The following is a 22689-nucleotide window of genomic DNA, read 5'->3' as shown; positions in this document are numbered from 1 at the left end:
CTGACCAGTTGTCCCCTAGTATCTGTCATTCAACTCAGGGGATTGGAGTTCCTCACGTCCAATGACTAATGCCAAACGACTGACGAAGCGGACTGGCAAGGCTGACAGGCAGGCGAGAAGATTAATAATTGAACAGCTCTACTTTAAGTTGTGTAGTAATGTTCCTGTCCCACAAAAAAAACCAGTAGTGGAACTCCAGTGGATTTGATTTTGGCAAATGTCACTGAATAATGGATGAGTGAAATAACTGTGACCACTGCGAATACACCAGAGGGCAGAGAAAGAGAGAAAGAAAGAGAGAAAGAGAGAGAGAATAGCACAGATCCGGGCTGTGGGAAGGAACGCTCCGTGGAGTTCCAGGGTTAAAAAGGGCCATTTTAAGTAAATGCCGTTTCTTACCCAGAAAAATCTGGAAAAAAACAAGACAGAGTAAATTCACCAACGTGCGCGCACACACACACACACACACACACACACAATGCACCACGCGGACACACTCCCTCTCTTACCCGTGACCAGCTCTCTCACTTCAGCGTCTACAGTCTTCCTCAGCAGTCTGAGCAGAGCGGGGACGCCACCTGCGTTTCTCACGGCCACCTTGTTGTCGTCCGTGGCTTTCCCGTAGACCAGGTTCCTCAGAGCTCCACAGGCGTTCCTCTGGACCTCCAGGGTTTTGTGGTCCAACAGGTCCACCAGGTGTTTGATTCCCCCTAGACGGCACACCTAGAGGGTGCGGCGAGTCATCAAGAAGGCCTTGAGCATAACTCATTGGTTTGTGCAGTAAAAAACCACGAGAATGACAAAACGGTGAGGACAGAGGTTCAGTCATGCAGGATCAATGTCACAAACATTTGATAAGGAACTGAACATGGATTGTGCAGAAACGTGTAGTGACTATGTTCTGAGTATCGCTCTGACAACATAAATCTGGGCTTTGTATTTATTCATGTAAGGGATGCGGAGAATAGATACCAATGGCTTTCTTATAACAGATGAAAGACACATAGAACATGTACTGCATATCTTCAGCGGTCGCACAAAAAGCCTAAACGATACACTGAGTATACCTAACCTTCCTAATACAGACTTGCCCATTCACCCTCTGAATGGAACACATACACAATACTGTCTCAAGGCTTAAAAGTCCTTCTTTAACCTGTCTCCTCCCCTTCAGCTACACTGATAGAAGTGGATTTAACAAGTGACATCAATAAGGGATCATAGCTTTCACCTGGTCAGTCTATGTTATGGAAAGAGCAGGTGTTAATGTTTTGTATGCTCAGTGAAGCCACTACGGATCTTAAGAGATCAGCTTTTCCAGCCGGCAACTCCGGCAACAGTACCAGCACCCTGTGAAATTCCAGAGGGAGCTGGAGTGGAATGGAGTCCCCACCCCAGCCCAGCCAGGGAGGGAAAGAGAGAGAAGGAGAGAGCCTCTGCAGCAGCATAGTCTCTCAAAACCTGGGTGAATCTCAATTGCATTTCCTTGATTCCTCAAGTCCTCTGTCAATGGCCCCTTCTCAAAATGCATTGCAAGAAAATATCTGAGGTTCCTCCCGTACGTTATGAGAAGGAGACGAGAAGGGAGGACGTGAGGAATCAAATACATACAATTGAGATTCACCCCTAGGGTGGTTACAGTGAACGTAATACCGCCACACCGGCGGTCATGGGTCCTTTTATCTTTTACAAATGTGTAAAAATGTCAAAAACCTGTTTTCCCTTTGTCATTATGGGGTATTGTGCATAAAAATAAATGTTATCCATTTTAGAATAAGGTTATAATATAACAAAATGTGAATGGGAAGGGGTCTGAATACTTTTCGAATGCACTGTATTTATTTCTAAACAGTCCTAATAATAAGCACATTTCTTTGCTTACAACATGGAAATTAACCATGGAAAAAGTGTCCATTTGCAATTTAAGTATATAGACGATGTGTCTTTTTTTGTGGTTTATTTTACCACCTTTGTCTACCCAATTTCGTGATATCCAATTGCGATTTCGTCTCATCGCTGCAACTTCCCAATGGGTTTGGGAGAGGCGTCCTCTGACCTGCCAAACTGCGCTTCTTAACACCCACCCACTTAACCCAGAAGCCAGCTGCACCAATGTGTCGGAGGAAACACCGCCCAACTGACGACCAGGGTTCAGCCTGCAGGCGCCAGGTCTGCCACAAGGAGTCACTAGAGCGCAATGAGCCGAGTAAAGCCCCCCCTCTCGGTCAAACCCTCCCAATTGGGCGCTGCCCTACGGGACTCTCGGTCACATCCTGTCATTACACAGCCTGGTATCAAACCCATTGCGATGCTGCACTACTCAGGAGAACTGACATGTTCTGAGACAGGCTCAGGATAATCGTCCATTCTAAATCGAAACTCATTTCACATACAGTATATTATTTACTATATGTAAAAAACAATATTAAATTAAGAATAGTCTGATGGATGACAATATCACTTGTGAATGATGCCCAACGTGCACAGTGAGGCAAGAAAGTTTTTTTTTCTCCAAATCATAATCGCACACCTCATGTAGCCTAGCCCATAGGCCTACATGTTTTAATAAGGTTTGTATGACAATTCAAATTAAGCCTAACTGGCATATATAGCCGGCGAGTGAGTTTCAAGTTTGGGGGAAGATAATTTTAATCATTAAAATGCAGCTATATAAAAAAAGCATTACATGCATAAATGAGCTTATAACGTGAAGAAAGCGACAGGAAATGTTCTGATCTGTTGAGTCAGCCTCACATTGTCTTTTTTAATAGTTTGATGCGAGTGGTTGTATTCATTTGGGATCTATCGCATTCCACAACTGTCCTAGAGTTTGTTTGGAATATTTATTCTCACACAGTAGGACAAGTTGACCAACTTCTGTACTATGGGGGATAGGAGATTGACATACTCTAGGCTAGTGCTTTTGCTGTTTGTTAGGCCTACTCATCTTGTTGGCTGAGTAAATTGGGACCGTTCTTGTAGCATCTTCAATGTGCGCCTCGGAATTCGATAAGGATGCGCACAGTCGCGTCCCCGATGTGTCTGTCTTCACTTGTAGCCTACTTTGGAGCTAAATTGCCTGTGAGAAGGACTTGATCACGTAAGGCTAGAATTGAGATATCTGAAAAGAGCCATGTGAGTGAGAGGTGCTTCGGAGCACAGCGATTGGCAGCCGGGAGAAGGGAATTATAATTATTATATTCAGCCCGAGGGCACATTGGGCCACTTTGGTCGCAAGGCATAGATTGATTTATGGGGCATTACGTCCACACAAGGGGGATGCCGCTGGGAAATTTGAGGCCTGGTGAGAATATTATCAAGTGCTTGTCAAGTGGTGAGTGAAAGACTGATGAAGTGTGTGCAGCCTGCGCAAGAAACAACGCAGAACTCATGCCTTTCATGCAACTTTGCATCATGCCGCCTTAGAATGTATTCAAAATGAAAACATCTAGCCCAACGTTTGTGTCACAACTAAAGTTGCATAAATATCCCTTACCAAAGCATATAGGAGGACCTGTTACTTCGTTAACCGCTCAGCACAGAACAGCCGCATGTGCGCATCACGTCGGAAATCATTTGGAGAAAATAGCCTTTCTATTTTATTCGGCTTTGTTCAATCGTATCCTTCATGCTATAAAATATTGCCACGGAATCCTAAGCAAATCTTGTCTGCTAAATTAACTTGTGTAGCCCACAGCCATATGGCATAGCCAGATCAGGACCTAACATAAGGACAACTCAGAGTATGCGATTCTGTTCTTCTGAAATAGGCTACATTTTCTTCACATCACGTCTCTTTAGATCGGTCTAAAATAAATAACGGATTTAATGTGAAGGCGTAGGCTATGTTACATGGATTCGTTTGACTTTTTCCAAAATGTAGATGTTCCAAAGGTCTGCATCAGTGGCGTTTAGGCTAAGCGTGGAAGTCAAGAGATGCTAATGTTCATTGATGTTCATTAAACGGTCATTTACCATGAGACCGGCAGTTATTTACATGACAACCACTGGCTGACAGAATGTCATGACTGCCACATCCCTATCCCCCCCTGGGATGGGCAGCACATCACAGTGATTTGCATGCTGGGGACTGAAGAAGGATCTGGGGAGTAGTGCGTACGTAATGTACCTCCGCCTTGACTCGATTATCGCCGAAGCACAGGTGCTGCAGGTATGCGGCGGCGTTGGCCTGCACCGAGGGGAACTGGTGCTGCAGCATATGAATGACCTCGGGCAGCTCGGGGTCACGCCAGGCAAACTCCCTGGAACACAGACAGAGAGATATTAGACACACGCGCACAGAGACACACACAAAGCAGTACAACGTCAGCACACAGCTATATCCACCCACGGTCCACAGGGCTGGGGCACACGGCTACACGTTTCAAGCACCAGGAAATGACAGACATCTATTACACTGCAGGATTGTTGCTTTTCTCCCAATATATAAAAAGGCTGAGATTTCACTCCGGTTTCATTTGTAAGACCAGAAGGCATGTCTTGCCTTTTGGAGAGTCACTGCGATGAGCTTCTCCTGACTCATGAGGCTTCGTTGAATCCGTCTAAAAAGACGTAGACTAGAACGAATGACCTTTGTGACAAGAGAAAAGCGTAGATATTACCAAGTCTGCTTCTGGTTCAGAACTTGTATTCATCTCTGACCGCCAAAAAAAACCTCTTGACTAGCGGAGTAAAGAAAAGGAGAGGAAATGAGAAAGTAGGAAAGTGGGGAGCACGTCCACATTGTGACAGAATTGGCTGTTTTGATGTGTGTAGTGTCGGCTGTAAAGCGCCTGCCCTTGCCTCAGCGTGTTACATGAAGCAAGACGCCAATCAAATCAAAATACAATTTTCTTCTAAATTACCCCGAGGACACAAAAAGTTGATACCATCACCACTGCTACATGTCATCCGTTTGGCAGTAGAGACCCAGTTGATGAAACATGCCTTTTCTTAGTGCAGGTGCTTTTAGGCCTGCCTCTGGAATGCAACCCAAATGGCACCCTACTCCCTTTATAGTGCACTACTTTGACCAGGGCCCATAGCCACTATATAGGGGAGAGTCAGGAGGCCCCCTTTGGTCTGAGCATGGTCTGCTGTGTAGAGCAGGCAGGGAGGGAGGCCTGCTGTCACCCTCTCACTGCTCTCAGCTAGAGCAGGACTCCGGGTGTGAACAGCACTCCCAAGGTCAGGGGTTCAGCGCTCCGGGTCCACAAACCCAGCCATGCTTACATAGTACACACGCCTCTGTAGCAAGAGCAGACGCAGCAGTTCACTGAATCAGGGGGTCCTTTGTAGAGTGGTCCGTCTAGCCATTTGTGCAGGAAATTAAAACCTCTAGTGTATTCAAGGTTTTCCACTTAAAAATGTTACTTGATTTGCCAAATCAAAAAAAATGTATCAACTCCTACAAAAAAAACAGCCATTAATTATAATCCACATAATAATTCACATTTCCTGTTGCTGCGGGATTATTTTCCTGCAGTGGCAAACTTGGCTCAAATTAAGATCCGACATCTGTATCTTAATGGCTAAGGCTCTGGATGGCTGCCCAGGGGGCTGTGTGTGTGTGAATAGTAACACTAGTGTTGACCCAGCAGTATATACAGTAGTAGCCCCGTAAACCAGGTTAGAAGCACTGTTAAAAGCACTGTCAGAATTCGTCCAATAAGAAACGGATGTTTCCGTTTTACGGTGCAAAGTTTTGCTAAGATGCGGACTAATGACAACGACCCAACGCTTGTAGCTTAGTGCCTAGTGCTTTACCTCGGGTCCTTCTGGATGCTGTCTATGGAAGGCGAGCGGGTGGCCCCGTCATCCATGACGACCGGCTGCCTGACGTAGTTGCCCTCGGAGGGCCGGTACTGAGCCAAGCGGTAGGGCTCTGCGTACGTGGCCGCCGTGTTCAGAGCGTAGTTGCTTCTTTGGTACGTCATGGCACTACGCTGGCTGGAGGTCCTCTGGAGGGTCCCCACGCCTGAGAGACCAACGAAAAACAACTCAGATTGATATCGAACAAGACAAGTATACAGCAGCTACCAGACCTCATCTACAACTCCCTGGGCTAGTGAAGATTAGCAGTGTTCTTTCAAACCTTTTTCACCTCAGAAAACGTGACCAAAACAGAACCCCTTTTCTCTGAATAGTGCACTACTTCTGACCATGGCACATAGGGCTCTGGTTAAAAGTAGTGCACTCTATAAGGAATAGGGTGCCATTTGGGACACACACACCGAGGCGTGCTGACCGGAGCGGAAAACACTAGGCACACACCGTTTCTTCCAATCTGGATCCACTTAATGAAAGAGGGTAAAATGGTGCTCCCGTGATTCCACACTACTCCTCCTTCAAAAAGGGACCGTTTTGTTGTTGTCGTTTCGTTCATTAACGATGTAGGACTGAGCAAAGCCATTTCCGGCAGGTTTTTTCACAGGGCTCGTCTGCCTTGTAGTAGGTGATCCAGCAACACACCTCCTCTCATCCCTCTCTCCTCTCCTCCCTGCTTCAGTGTGGCCTGAGGCCAGTGAGCCCTAGCTGCGTCCGACACAGGAATAGACACACAGTCCTCCCTCTTTAGGTGAAACAGCAGCAGTGCTAAGCTAACACACCAACAGGATATCCTTCCATCCAGGCCAGGGTAAATATTTAGTCTGCCATAATTTTAACTGTGTCATCGTCCTTAAACAATGTCTATTTTTCTGCCCCTCTCCCCTCCTTGCGTTGTGATATTGTGACCTAGTTTCTAGCACAATATGCCCTACATACTCTCTCTCTCACACACACACACACACACACACACACACACACACACACACACACACACACACACACACACACACACACACACACACACAGCTTTCCTGCTCCGAACAAACAGAGCAGAGACCATGTGACTGCTGCTCTCCTTCCCTCCGGTCAGATCCCTATCCTGCCATGCTGCAGGGACTGTGCCTGCACAGAGCACACACACACAGTCCCTCCTACAAGAAACAACACGTCAACTTGAAGATGCACTCCAAAAATTAAAAATGCTCACATCAATAACTCTCTCTATTTGGCAGTTCATAGGCCAGATCTGTGATATCATGATGACACGCTACTAAAATCCTCTTTAAGAAAAAAAAGCTACATCCATCTTAAATGTCATACCTGACCTCTGCGACTTGCTTTTTTTGCAACAGGGATCGATATTTCCATTTAGCATAAAAACCTTGGTTGTCACTCCCCAAAAAATACAGACCACCAGAAATACTGTAGATAAAGAATTTATGGAAAGAGAACTGGGGAAAAAGTCCATCAAAATTGAATTTCACACTATAACAAAGGGTGCTTGGGGATCAAATTAGATGTTTTATTTCAAATGATCTTCGGTAAAGACTCCAAACAACCTTTTTTGCCTTCCTCTCAATATAGCCGGGCCGCAAGCGTAACATGGGTGCTAATCGTTATCTGAAAGGAGTCGTCTTCTGAGCATCAATACCATTTATTACTGAACTTATCAGTCCGTGAGGATCTCACGTCTGCTGTAAAGAGGATGCTAAATGGCTGTGTGCTGGAGGAGCGATGATAGAATTCTAACATCCAAACCCAGCTGGCCATGGCTACCTCCCAAATAGAGCCCTGTTACCTATAAAGTACACAAGGGATAGCATGCCCTACTTTTGGGCCCTGGTCAATCAAAAGTGTCGAGCACTTAAAATAGGGAGTAGGGTGCCATTTGGGACGCTGACTGTGTGTGGACACGCTGCTGTTCCCTGGCCCCTCATCCCTCTTCTCATTATGAGTGTGACACACAGGTAATTGACTCCTTTGTGGCTGGCGTATCAGCCCATGCCTGTCTCCTTCCTCTCCCGTCTCAGACCCATCTCTGACGAAGGAGGGAGGAAAGGAGGGCAAGATAGGTAGACTGGCAGGCAGGCAGTCTGGCTGGGCTGGATGGCTGTCTGGCTTGGACAAAGTGTTCCCAGGAGAGATCACATAAGAGAGAAAAAGAGAAGGGGGAGGGGAGTGGGTGAGCGAGAGAGAGAGAAAGCGCGAGAGACAGTGAGAGAGCGAACGAGAGCAAGAGGGAGAACCTGGGCTAGAGTGGGAAAGGCAGGGGGAGTAGCCATGTAACAGCTATGTTTAAACTATGACAGAGTCATTGTAAATTATTTAAAAGACTGCTCTCTCTCTCCTCAACATCCCCATCTGTTTCTCACCAACGCTGCTGATCAAATCAGCTTATTGATGCCTTGGTTCCATCCTGCTTGCATTAGTGTTCTCATCATTAGACATTGAGATGACGTTAAACTTTCCCAAAATGCCTAGGTTTAGAGAAATCAACGGTTGGAATAAGCAGCAAATCCTCCAAACAGGATTTGTGGAAAACCTGGACATTTTTTTTAAATTACCTGAATTTTGCAACCTTAAGATGAAGTGTAGAGCAGTGTTTTTCAAACCTCTCCTTGCGCGCCACAAGCCATTCCATGCATTTTAAGTTCACTATTCAACTTGTCAACTAATCATTCAGCGCTTGAATAGGTGACTCAAGTGAGCTAGTTCAGAGCTACAACTAAATTATGAAAGGTCTGGGAGTCCCCAAGGAGAGGTTTGAAAACCAATTGTGTACAGCAGGGCTGTCAAAGTAATTCCATGGAGGGCCTAGTGTCTGCTGGTTTTCAGGTTTTTCCCTTTCAATTAAGACCTAGACAACCAGGTGACGCGAGTTCCTTATTAATCATTGACATTAATTCATCAATCAAGTACAAAGGAGGAGCGAAAACCTGCAGACACTCGGCCCTCCGTGGAACGAGTTTGACACGTGGTGCACCTCATAGCAGTCGAGTGTTCTACCTGACGGACTCCTGTAGATGGCGCTCTGTGAGGAGTTGTTGAGGTCCACTGGGTCGTGGTGGTTGGGGCTATGGTACAGGGGCCCCTGGAAGGTCCTGTCCTCGTAGATGGGCGTGATGTGGCGGTCAGGGGACATGGCTGACCTCAGGTCCTGGCCCAGCTGGCTGTGCTGACTGGCGTACGAGCTCCGCATGCCTAAAGGGACGGAGAGCGTAAGTCTGCGTCCTGAATGGAAACGTATTCCCGAATTTCAGTGCATTCGTTTTTGACCAGAGCCCATTGGGCCTTAATAAGGAATAGGGTGTCATTTGGGGTACAGAATCAGACAGTAGTACAGGCTCAGGGTTAGAGACTGCCACCAGCCGTGTGTGTCTTCCTGTGTGTCACCCCTAATCCCCATTAGCATCACACAGTGACAGCTACTACACAGCAGCACACAGCACAGATAACTAGGGATAAACTGCAATAATTCAGACACGCTCAAATTGCTAGCGAGAGCTCAGAGAAAAAAACGCCATGTCCGTGCTGAAGTTTGACAGTTAAGCTGCTAAAGACGGACTTAATTGAAATTAATTCAGGGCTCATTTCCAATTCTGTGCAACGCTAAGGCAGTAGCTTTATGCCATTTGTCAAGCCGCACCGCCCCCATCTCTCTGCTCCGCTCTCGCTCTCTTAATGATCCAGCTTTTTAACCTCAGAGTTGATGTCCGTGCCCAGGGGGAATTTGAATTGGCACAAAAAAAACAAATATCAAACAAACAAAATCTGTCAGTTTAAGCTGCAGATATTGCATGGGATGTCTCTCAATTCACCAGCATCCTCCGGTGTCGCACTTCCGCATCTGCGGTGAAAGGTGACAGCTAGAGTGGTGTTTGTAAGAGCACAAGACGTCCCAAAATTCAGTCTTCTCACAAAACCGTCCAGCATCCGAACGGTTTGGCCAACAAACTACACTATATATGCAAAAGTATGTGGACACGCCTTCGAATGAGTGGATTTGGTTATTTCAGCCACACCCATTGCTGACAGGTGTATAAAATAGAGCACACAGCCATGCAATCTCCATAGGTAAACGATAGCAGTAGAATGGCCTAACTGAAGAGCTCAGTGACTTTCAACGTCATAGGATGCCACCTTTCCAACAAGTCAGTTTGTAAAAATATCTGCCCTGGTGGAGCTGCCCCGATCAACTGTAAGTGCTGTTATTGTGAAGTGGAAACATCTCGGAGCAACAATGGCTCAGCCTCAAAGTGGTAGGCCACACAAGCTCACAGAACGGGACCCCTGAGTGCTGAAACGCGTAAAGATCTTTTGTCCTCGGTTGCAACACTCACTACCGAGTTCCAAACTGCCTCTGGAAACAACATCGGCAAGATGTTCATTGAGAGATTAATGAAATGGGTTTCCATGGCCGAGAAGCCACACACAAGCCTAAGGTCACCATGCACAATGCCAAGCGTCGACTGGAGTGGTGTAACGTCGCCACCATTGGACTCTGGAGCAGTGGAACGCGTTCTCTGGCGTGATGAATCATGCTTTACCATCTGAAGTCCGAGGGACAAATCTGGGTTTGGAGGATGCCAGGAGAACGCTACCTGCCTGAATGAATAGTGCCAACTGTAATGTTTGGTGGAGGAATAATGGTCTGGGGCTGTTTTTCACGGTCGGGCAAGGCCGCTTAGTTCCAGTGAAGGGAATCTAAACGCTACAGCATACAATGACATTCTAGACCATTCTGTACTTCCAGCTTTGTGGCAACAGTTTGGGGAAGGCCCTTTCCTCTTTCAGCATGACAATGCCACCGAGCACAAAGAGAGGTCCATTTCAGAAATGGTTTGTCAAGATCGGTGTGAAAGAACTTGACTGGCCTGCACAGAGCACTGACCTCAACCCCATTGAACACCTTTGGGATGAATTGGAATGTCAGTGCCGGACCTCAATGCTAATGGCTGAAGGGAAGCAAGTCCCCGCAGCAATGTTCCAGAATCTAGTGGAAATCCTTCCCAGAAGAGTGGAGGCTGTTATCGCAGCAAAGGGGGAACAACTCCATATCAAATGCCCATGATTTTGGAATAAGATGTTCAAATGGGCAGATGTCCACATACTTTTGGTCATGTAGTGCATCTGTTGTTCCATCCTTATGGGTTAATGAGCTCTCTTTGCAGCTCTCAGCAGAAAAAACAACACTTAGCCATATAGACTGTACACAAACCATTAGGAACACCTTCCTAATATTGAGTTGCGCCTCCTTTTGCCCTCAATTCGGGGTGTGGACATGCTGGCCCATGTTGACTCCAATGCTTCCCACAGTCAAGTTGTCTGGATGTCCTTTGGGTGGTGGACCATTGTTGTTATACACAGCAAACTGTTGATCATGACACAAATCGGTACATCTGGCCTGGCACCTACTACCATGCCCTGTTCAGAGGCACTTCAATATTTTGTCTTGCCCATTCACCCTCTGTATGGCACACATATACAACCCATGTCTCAAGTAGAGCTCGATTAATCGGAATGGCCGATTAATTAGGGCTGATTTCAAGTTTTCATAACAATCGGAAATCGGTATTTTTGGGCGCCGATTTTGCGATTTCTTTTGTTATACCTTTATTTAACTAGGCAAGTCAGTTACGAACACAATTACTTTCAATAACAGCCTAGGAACGGTGGGTTAACTGCCTTGTTCAGGGGCAGAAAGACAGATTTTCACCTCGTCAGCTCGGGTGATCCAATCTTGCAACCTTATGGTTAACTAGTCAAACGCTCTAACCACCTGCCTCTCATTGCACTCCACGAGGAGCCTGCCTGTTACGCAAATGCAGTAGAAGCCAAGGTATGTTGCTAGCTAGCATTAAACTTATCCTATAAAAAACAATCAATCATAATCACTAGTTATAACTATACATGGTTGATATTACTCGTTTATCTAGTTAGTGTGTCCTGCATTGCATATAATCGATGCAACGCTGGGGGATGATTTAACAAAAGCGCATTTGCAAAAAAAAGCACAATCGTTGGACGACTATACCTAACCATAAACACCAATGCCTTTCTTAAAATCAATACACAGAAGTATATATTTTTAAACCTGCATATTTAGCTAAAATAAATCTAGGTTATCAGGTAATATTGACCAGGTGAAATTGTGTAATTCGGTGTATATGCAACAGTTGGGGCAGCCTGGCTCATTGCGAACTAATTTGCCAAAATTTTACGTAATTATGACATAACATTGAAGGTTGTGCAATGTAACAACAATATTTAGACTAACGGGATGCCACCCGTTAGATAAAATACCGAACGGTTCCGTATTTCACTGAATTAATAAACGTTTTGTTTTCGAAATGAAAGTTTCCGGATTCGACCATATTAATGACCGAAGGCTCGTATTTCTGTGTGTTATGTTATAATTAAGTCTAAGATTTGATAGAGCAGTCTGACTGAGCAATGGTAGGCAGCAGCAAGCTCGTAAGCATTCATTTAAACAGCACTTTTGTGTGTTTTGCCAGCAGCTCTTCGCAAGCACAGCGCTGTTTATGACTTCAAGCCTATCAGCCTAATGGCTGGTGTAAACGATGTGAAATGGCTAGCTAGTTAGCTGAGTGTGCGCTAATAGCGTTTCAAACGTCACTCGCTCTGAGACATGGAGTAGTTATTCCCCTTGCTCTGCAAGGGCCGCGGCTTTTGTGGAGAGATGGGTAACGATGCTTCGAGTGTGGCTGTTGTCGATGTGTTCCTGGTTCGAGCCCAGGTAGGGGCGAGGAGAGGGACGGAAGCTATACTGTTACACTGGCAATACTATAGCGCCTATAAGAACATCCAATAGTCAAAGGTATATGAAATACAAATGGAATAGAAAGAAATAGTCTTATAAATACTATATTAACTACAGCCTAAAACCGCTTATCTTGGAATATTGAAGTCTCATGTTAAAAGGAACCACCATCGTTCTCAAGTTCTGAGCAAGGAACTCAAACGTTAGCTTTTTTACATGGTACATATTGCACTTTTACTTCTCCAAAACTTTGTTTTTGCATTATTTAAACCAAATTGAACATATTTCATTATTTATTTGTGGCTAAATTGATTTTGTGGCTACACCTGGGGGTGAATCCCAAATGGCACCCTATTCCCGATGCAGAGCACTATAAAAGGGAGCCATTTGGAACTCGTCTTGATAGGCTAGACGTTGCCTTCCCCATCAGGCTTTCTAGTGAGAGTGAATGGATATATGGGCTAGTAGAACACACGGCTGAGCCAGCAGATGTCAGGAGGTGTGTGTGTTTCTGTAAATGGAGGAAGGGGGTGGGTTCTCCTAACCATAAGCTCATTTACCAGGGGAAAGCCCTGATGAGGTCAGTCAAATTAGAAATTCACACCAGATGACCCACCATGACAACAGTATTTGGGGAGTCACAGCCCAGCACGCCTGACTGACGGAGGTCTGGTCAGTCCGGAAGTGGAACAATGTCTGCCTGCATCCCAAATGGCACCTCATACCCTTTAAAGTGCACTGCTTTAGACCACTACATAAGCAATTGGGTACCATTTGGGACGCAACCTGAGCCTACGGCAGGAAAGCAGCATCTGCCACTATGCATCCAGGCGTATAAATCCAGCCTGCAGTTATTACCGCCGCGGCCGGCCCAAAGCTCACAAGCCTTAGCTCCTAACAGCGCAATACCCTCTAGTCCCCTCTGCTTCAGGGTAACAGATCCCATAAACATGGCTCATGTGGATATGTGACCTAACCTCGCATCAAGGGGACTCAACTCCCCAGCGCAAGAGAGACTGCAGTGGCCGAGTCACTGAGCACTCACTGCATACTTCGCTCACTTCAATAGAGCCCAAACACGATTATTTTTTGGCTCAGGTCCAACACCGCTAGGCGAGCAGAGGCTCTCAAGCTGCTCAACACTGCCATGCGTTAATGAGATAAATGAGGGATTCTTATCAGAGTTCAGAACAGCGAAAATGAATAAATATAAGTGTTTGTCTTTCCGGGGAGAGCTGAAGCCCAGAAAGGCAGCTGTAGGCTGTGTCCCAAATGACACCCCATGTGGGTCCTGGTCAAAACTAGCGCTCTAAAAATAAAAAGGGGAATAGGTTGCCATTTGGGACACAGGTATAACCACTCAGCAGCAGCATACTTGCCTACTCTCCCTCAGAAACAGTGCCAAATAAACATGACCTCTGGAGCATCCGCAGCGTGCGGTCAGCTGTTGAGAGAGACCCAGGGGAGAGCTTCGTCTCTGGGGGGGGGGGGGGGGTTCAGCGAGACCCCGAATAACCACCAGCTTCGCACACTAGCTAATGAACAGCTAAGTGGCGAGCCAGTGGAGAATAAACCCTATTCAAACAATTTACTGGGGGGGACAAGATAAGCATAGATAATGTCATCCGCTAAAACTGTAGTTCTCCATGGGTTACTAGAAAGCACATTAATACATTAGATCAAAGAGGATGGTAAAATAAGCAACTAGTGGCAAAAATGGTAATATTCCCCAAATTCCAAGGTTTCCCAGAATTCCTGGTAGAAAGCTTTCAGATTTCCCCATGGAGGGGTTGCAAAAGAACGGATGAATCAGCGTTGTTCCAATGTACATTTGTCAATGTGTTATGACTTGGAATCTACATGGAAAATACATTGGATTTGAGGGTGAAATATCAGCCAGAGGATTATGGCATCATTATAGCCAATTTTCAACAGATATAAAGTATGTTGAATTTGTACCTTTGAAACAATGTCAGATCCCCAACATTATATCCACTGAGAAAAAAAACAAATCGGCTGGGCATTACCTCCTACTGGAGAAATGATCTATCTACAGCTATTCATTTGGTCTCAGATCCAGGGTTTGAACCAAGCCCAGCCCTGCTTAGCTTCGACATTTGTCACCGACTATTACCAATATGCTATGGTGAGAATGATTAGAGAGATCTCTTAATAACAAAATATATTCACTGTTGCTATCGAAGTCAATTCCAAAAGGGTAGGTTTAACCGAGCAAATTAAATGTATTTGCTATTTTATTAGGATCCCCATTAGCTGTTGCAAAAGCAGCAGCTACTCTTCCTGGGGTCCACACAAAACATAATGATATATCACAGAACATCAATAGACAAGAACAGCTCAAGGACAGAACTACATAGATTTTAAAGGCACATGTAGCCTACATATCAATGCATACAAACACGCACAATCTAGGTCTAAAAAGGGAGAGGCTTTGTGTCACGAGGTGTTGCTTTATCAGTTTTTAAAAAATCAGGTTTGCTGTTTATTTGAGCAATCTGAGATGGAAGGAAGTTCCATGCCATAACGGCTCTATAAGATACTGTACGTTTTCTGGATTTGTGGACTGTGAAAAGACCCCTGGTGGCATGTCTGGTGGGATAAGTGTGTATTTGTCAGAGCCGTGTGTAAGTTGACAATGCAAACCATTTGGGATTTTCAACAATGTTTCTTACAGAAAGAAGTGATGCAGTCAGACTCTCCTCAACTCTTGGCCAAGAGAGACTGGCATGTTTAGTATTTATATCAGCCCTCTGATTACAATTAAGAGCGAAACATGCCGCTCTGTTCTGGGCCAGCTGCAGCTTAACTAGGTCTTTCCTTGCAGAACTGGACCACACGCCTGGACAATTATCAAGATTAGGCAAAACTAGAGCCTGCAGGACTTGCTCTTTGGAGTGTGGTGTCAAAAAAACAGAGCATCTCTTTATTACAGCTTGACCTCTCCCCATCTGTGCAACCACTGAATCTATACGTTTTGACCTTGGCATTACCTTCGGTTGTAAACTGTCAAGTAATTTAGTCTCCTTAATTTCTTCAACAGCCATAACATTCATTACCAGATTCAGCTGAGTTCTAGAACTTAAGGAGTGATTTGTACCAAATACAATGCTCTTAGTTTTAGAGATGTCCAGGACCAGTTTATTACTGGCCACCCATTCCAAAACAGACTGCAACTCTTTGTAAAGGGTTTCAGTGACTTCATTAGCTGTGGTTGCTGATTCGTATATGGTTGAATCAGCAACATAAATGGACACACATGCTTTGCTTAATGCCTGTGGCCGGTCATTGGTAAAAATAGAAAAGACTAGAGGGCCTAGAGAGCTGTAACCATACTTTGTAAGTCAAATATCGTCAATGATACTACTTAGGCCTTTATATAGCATTTGAAAAGTCATCAACTTAAACAAGCCCACTAGGAACAGTCTAGTTTTGATTTACATTTTGTTGTCGACGGACGTGAATTCAATGTGAAATCTCCCCACACACATTTTTAAAAGTTGGGTGAAAAATATACAAAATTCCCTTAAGTTGATTACTTTTTTCAAATCCAAATCAGTTTTCTACATTGATACAACATCCCAGGTTTTTTGTGTGGAAATGACGTGGAAACGACGTGGAAACAACATTGACGCAACTTGTTTTTGCCAAGTGGGAGGGTTCAACAAAAAAAGGACAGCTTTGGTCGATTTCAAATTGAATCAAGTTAATCATTGTCTGATATACATCTCCACCTCAACCAAAAATCGAAGTAAAAAAAATAGAACTAAATCAAAGGCAAACGCAAACTTTTTTTTAAAAAGCGCATTTAAAGTTTGATATGATTAGATTTGATTAGATTTAGTCCTATTCTTTAACTTTCATTTTTGGTTGAGATTTATTTGTTTATTTGGATCCCCATTAGCTTTAGCAGAAGAAGCTGCTACTCTTCCTGAGGGCCACAATAACACAAAACATGACGAGTAACAAAACACTGATAAGACAAGGTCAGTCAAACAAATTTAAAATACAACAACAAAAAATCTTGTGTTAGTGTGTTGGTGCGCGTCCCCTCACAGTCCCCGTCGTTCCATGAGACGTTTGGAATTGTCTTTTTTCAATTTTATTTAAAGTAATTTTGCTTTTTGCTTGAGGGAAGGGCGTTCCATGAGATCATGGCTCTGTATAATATCGTGCGTTGCAGTGAATTCGTTTTGGACTTGGGGACTGCGAAGAGACCCCTGGTGGCATATGTATTGGTGTCTGAGCTGGATGTTATTTGATTATGCAGACAATCTGGAGGTTTCATTACAGCAATAACTCTCGTAAAAACTAGAAGATAATCAGTTAATCGCTCATCAACACACAACCAGGAAAGACTGGCATGCATGTTGTTGAAGTTAGTGCTGTATGTGCAGTTAAGGGCAAGGTGTGTTTTGAGCCAGCTGCAGCTTTGCTAGGTCTTTCTTTTGTGAGACGTGAATCCAACACTGTGGCCACTGACTTAATTCCAGTTCATCTACAAATTCATAATTAAAATGTTGGATTCCCGTCTCAACCAAAAAGCAAAGTTAAAAAATAAGACTAAAACAAATGTTCAGAAACTTCACACAACGTTTGACTTGATTTTGTCCTATTCTTTCACTTTGATTCTTGGTTGAGACAAAGACGTGAATCCAACATATCAATTATTAATTTGTCGACAAACTGGAATTAAATCCAGACTAAGTGGCACAAAAGATACATCTCCTTTAAAATGTTGATTTTTGGTTGCGTTGACAACCAAGTACAATATCACTTTTGCAATTAGTCTACAACTAAATCAAAAATAAAAGTTAAACAATATGATTAAGCCAGTAGCTCAGATTAAACTATCCAAGCATTAGATATCCTTTAAAATGTTGATATTTGGTTTGCGTTGTCAACGCAATTTAACATGACTTTTGCAAGAGAGTAAATAGCCTAAAGTTAAGGCTCTTTTACAAACTAATGTAACAGTATTTATTCAAACTCAAAATGAGTAACACATCCACTGCCACATTTTGAGGTTAGCATACTGTAACTATAAATGTCTTATCTAATCATAGAAAGCGTGCATATTCAAGATAGCCTGCAAGGGTCGCAGGTCTGTGGAGATCTTCACAATTGCTATAAAAATTAAAAATAAATCGGTGATAACATTTCAATTGTTGTATTTTTTTTTAAACGACATTGCACTTTCAATCATTTTAAAAAGAACAACAAATACAGTGATAAAACATTTGAATGCCAACTAAACCAAGAATCAAACATTGCTTTTCCATTGGAATTTGGTTGTGCTTTTAGATGGTTGAAAGCATAGTGATAACACATTGGGAATTCAACAAACTTCTAGCTGTCTTTTTGAGTGGGTGAATAAAAGGTTGAAATCTCATTGATCAACGTCTCAACCAAACATTACCCACATTTCCACGATGAAATGATGTGGTGTGCCCAGTGGGTTGTCATTGGAGAGGTTGATGTGGGCTGCTGTGGTGACGCATCCAGGCGGTGGCGCAGGCTCATATAGTCAATCTGCAACGCTTCAGACAACGCCGTTTCGATTGGCAGTAATTTGCTTGGGTTTCTCTTGTTGAAAGGTTTCTGATTAGAGAAGGGGAATATCAACGAGCTGGTGTTGGACACCACATCACAGCCCGCCACAGCCAAGTAAATCGGCTTATCCGTTGGACATGATGAGGGCTTTCAGTAGAACCGTAGCTTGAGGGGAGAAGAGGAGGAGAGGAAAAGAGAGAGAGGGGGAGAAAAAGGAGGAGGAGAGGAAGGAATCTCCCAGAGACAGGAGCTTCCATGCATATCCATCCCGCTCCGCTCTGCAGGCTCTCTCACCGCCCTCTCCCCCATTCTCTAACTAACAGTACCATTATAAACCTTAGCACACACTAATCCCAGTGCCTTTATTCTGCTCCCTGGTGAAACGCAGCAGTCAGGTTCTAAAGCAGCTGCGAATTGTCTCTGAAAATAATATATGAATGGTGAACATTCATGGTGGGTTAGACTCGTTTAACGCTGCCTTCACTTCCTCCCGTGGCCCGAACAGATTGCACTTGGCTAGACGTGCTGTAGGGAGGTGGCAATTTGGCACACTGACTCTGCAGAAACAAACATTTTAAAAAATGGATGCAGCGGACTTACATTCCTCAGGCAAAATAATTTGCTAAAACTTTTCCCAACATAGGGGCAAGAAATGACCAAATCCATTAAGACAATCTGATCTGCTCTCGATCATGCAGAAGATTACTAACTTAAGTATGGAAATCAGCAGGCTATAAGTAAACGCCACTCTTTCCGTAAACCAAAGCATAAGGCTTTACTAGGCGTAGGCTGAGCGCCACACGTGCCTAAAATGCTGTTGATCCACATTTCCCTTTGCTCTCCTCCAGTGCTCTGAAATGGACATCGGACATAATTACAGGAACGTTTTTCAGAGAGATGACTTCCTGCCAATGCTGGAGCTTGGGGGGAGCAGGGAGGATGGTGGTCTGGATCTGGCCAAAGTGAGAGAGGGAGCTGCAGCCAATCTGCAGTCTCAGGTTTTAGCTGGCATTTGCCAACTGAACGCCAACGAGTGCGGGCATGTGAACGCCAACGAGTGCGGGCATGTGAACGCCAACGAGTGCGGGCATGTGAACGCCAACGAGTGCGGGCATGTGAACGCCAACGAGTGCGGGCATGTGAACGCCAACATCCCAGTCACTGGTGCCACAGCTGCTCAAGCATCTGACATAATCCACGGGTCACTCAGGCTGTCCTGACCCAGATGAGGAGAGGAGCCGTGCAATGCTGCCATCAAAGGACATACAGTATGTGACTTTGTGTCGGCTAGTTTCTATGGGGACAGCTAGGTGAGAGGAGGCATGAGGGTTTGGGACAGAGGCAGACAGCAGAATTCAGAAGATACCTAATTGGGCTTGGACGGGCCACAGTGGCCAACGTGTCTACAGACTTCGCACCTCAGAGAAGAGGTTTAAAAAGCCATGAGATATCAGTCATCGTAGAGGATGTGGATTATGGCCATCAGCAGAGAGAGAGAGAGAGAGACTGAGTACTGCAGTGATATAACGGCCTCGCAGAGATTATCATTATTGGGCCCCGATTTACAACAGTGCAAGAATGTAACAGGAAAGAAATGGGGAAACCACAGACTTACTTGATCTGGGAATGATAACTCCGCACTTGACAGCGTTTCTCCATAGTCTTTTAAAAGTCTCCCATATGTGAATGGGGTTTTAATGCTTGTAAAAAAGGTAATAGGTTGGACATTGGGATCATACTACAAACAAAAAAAGGTAACACGTAGTAACCCACACATGCCATGCTAAGACACTGATGAGAATACAGCCACGGAGTCGGGTGAAGTTGCCCCTATACTCTGATCTTGGGTCAGTTTAGCATTTTCCCCAACTAACGGTTAAGGCTAGGATTGGGGCAAGGTAAGCTGATCCGAGATCTGTGCCTAGGAGAAACATCACCTCGGAGTCAAACACATTATAAGAGGGGTGGTGGATCATGACGAAGTTAGAATTCACCTTGAAGGTCATCATCGACCAGGGGTTCTGTAGATATCCAATGGCAGCAGGAAAAGTTGGTCAAAAACACAACACATTAAATCAACCTTTTCACAATAAAAACCTGGATAAATATTGCTGGACTAACTGGGACAGCTGAAATAATTTTTAAAAAGAAACAACACAAAGTCATATGATTATTTGTTTGAAGGCAGGAACCAGACTGTATATACAGTAAATAACGGAAGGCCCTCAGTAAAATGTCATAGGCCTAGTACCGTAAATTGACTGTCTACATTTCAATACCAATCCGCAAAGCAGCCCATTATGAAAACAGCAACCATATGTAATGTGCCTCTCCTTTTATGGTCCGTGTGCCTTGGAATAGCAGCCATTTTTCATAATCTACCTACCTTCTTATCTAGAGCAGATATCTAAAAACAGCTAATGGAAGAGTTCTTGGACTGAAAGGAAGAGGACAATTTAACATCGGCTGAGCCATTACTCTTACTGTAGTGATGTGGCTGGCCCGCAATAGCTGAGAATCATTTCCCGCTCTCTTCAAAAAATAAACACTGGGAATGCATTTTTGTTTTCTAGCCTTCAATGGAAAACTAATCAATTAAACCTCAAATGATCCATTAAAAAAAAAGCCTCAAAATATCAGAAGATTATTCTGGTGTGGAGAACAAAACGGCGCCCTACTCCATATGTAGTGTACCGGGGCTCTGGTCAAAAGGTAGTGCACTACGTAGGGGATAGGGTGCCAGTCGGGACACAGCACGCCGCTTACACGTTCTGAATCAGCTGGGTCTCGTTCTCCCATTACAGCCTTTGTACCAAGAACAGAATCCCTGTCGTGAGGAATTATAGAACGGCGTTTCCTTCAAACCGTACGCACCACAGTGTTCTTCCCTCCGAAGAGGAACAAAAACACGACCGAAAAGTAGAGATAACACGCCCTACCCAACACTCACGTCTCAGACGGGAACGACAAAACCAGTGACAAATGCTCACTTCTGATGCAGTGGAAGAAGAAAAGCCTACCATTATTCTACCATTCATTCTTCAGACTCCCTGTCAAGCAGCTCATATTTACCGGCATTGAAATGTCAAGTCAGACTCCTATGGCTGACACCCGCAAAGAGAAACGACAACAGATCTATCAATCAACACACAACATATGAATTACTTAGTGGAGCTGTCAACCAGAGCACACTGATGTTCTCTGTATCTCAGGGGGAAGGCAGGCAGACATGCTTGCACCCGTTGCTTAACGACTCATTGCAAATTTAATGAAGTTGACAGGGGAAACAAAATCCAATCTCAATATCAAATCATTTCTGGTAACAATTAAGTACATTTTTGTAATTGTCTTCAATTAAAATGGTCCTAAAGAAACAAAAATAGCTTCTTGGCAAAGAGCAATTGCTCAAGCAAGATGTTTTTCTGGGACTGAATGGAATAGGTCTGAGTGGGGAGGGGAAAACTGAAAACTAGCTGTTATTGGCATAAAGGTTTTCAACTATTAACTCATTTACCGCCGGGTGATGTCACCAAGCAGGCCAAAACTTTCCCACCACAACACGCTGAAATTTCAGGCAGTCTTTTCAAACTGCTCTTACACTAAAAAGGCATTATCATCATTTACACAATTCCACAGTATTATTCCAACCTCAGCGTGGAAATATAAACATTAAAAAACTGGAAATCATCTATGTACTTGGGATAAAATCAGATAACCTACACAAACAACAAAGTCTTTGTAAATTATTCCTCTGCTCCACTATTTGCTTAGGAAACTCCAGTCTTAATCTAGTACCTCTAGCACAGAGTTTCTCTCAGTGGATATAGGCCTATTTGCATGCATTCAAGTACACTGGCAATACATCCAACTGTGTGAGTCGCTGGAAAACATACATACCCATCCACGATCATACGGATCGATCTCCTGCCAAACCCTCCGGCGTTTCCTTTCAAACGGTGGCCTGTGGTTAAGGACGCGAGTCTACATGAGGCAGGGGCTGGCCCTGGTCCATGCCACAGACAGACACAGGCTTTTTGTCCCAAAATGGCATCTTATTCCCTATATAGTGCACTACTTGTGACCAGCGCCTGACCAAGGTCAACAGTGATCTGGTCAAAATTAGGGCTCTCGAGGTTGGGCGCAGTGACTCACTTTGTGCCGCAGCATGCCAACGGAAAAGCTTGACAGCAGAGCCACAGACTGGAGCCTGTCTCCGATTACGGGGAGACGACCTTAATCTACTTATTATCAGGCATAAATTGTTGACCTGTGCTCCTGTGACAGACTGGCTATCGCCAAGTGTAGCATGTGCTCAACAACTAACCACTGAGTGAAGGAGGCAGAGGCGGCAGTAGTCTCGCACAGCTCTGGTCAGAAATAATGCACCTTGTAGGGAACAGAGCGCCATTTGAGAAGCAGACATTATCTCCTGCCCTGTGAAGGTATGCACGTGTTATCTAATGGAGAGAGTAGAGACCTGGATAGAGTGAGCACACCCACTCTAGATA

The 22689-nt window shown here is 44.5% G+C and overlaps 1 protein-coding gene across 9 annotated transcripts in view; it reads right to left on the bottom strand.

The window, feature by feature from the left end:
• Window positions 1–22689, bottom strand: part of LOC124043822 (plakophilin-4-like) — a 134976-nt gene that overhangs the window by 42075 nt on the left and 70212 nt on the right. For 6 of the 9 annotated variants that reach the window (XM_046362820.1, XM_046362821.1, XM_046362824.1 and 3 more), the window contains 5 exons: window positions 20176–20202; window positions 8836–9030; window positions 5767–5977; window positions 4130–4262; window positions 510–723 (listed from right to left, as the gene is read on the bottom strand). In XM_046362820.1, the coding sequence (XP_046218776.1) occupies window positions 510–723; window positions 4130–4262; window positions 5767–5977; window positions 8836–9030; window positions 20176–20202 (780 nt within the window). The remainder of the gene's footprint in view (window positions 1–509; window positions 724–4129; window positions 4263–5766; window positions 5978–8835; window positions 9031–20175; window positions 20203–22689) is intronic. The other 3 variants (XM_046362823.1, XM_046362826.1, XM_046362828.1) reach the window with 1 other exon arrangement.

This window comes from Oncorhynchus gorbuscha, linkage group LG09 (assembly GCF_021184085.1).
Source record: "Oncorhynchus gorbuscha isolate QuinsamMale2020 ecotype Even-year linkage group LG09, OgorEven_v1.0, whole genome shotgun sequence".
In the NCBI taxonomy this organism is placed as follows: domain Eukaryota; kingdom Metazoa; phylum Chordata; class Actinopteri; order Salmoniformes; family Salmonidae; genus Oncorhynchus; species Oncorhynchus gorbuscha.
This window is presented reverse-complemented; position numbering and strand designations above follow the sequence as displayed.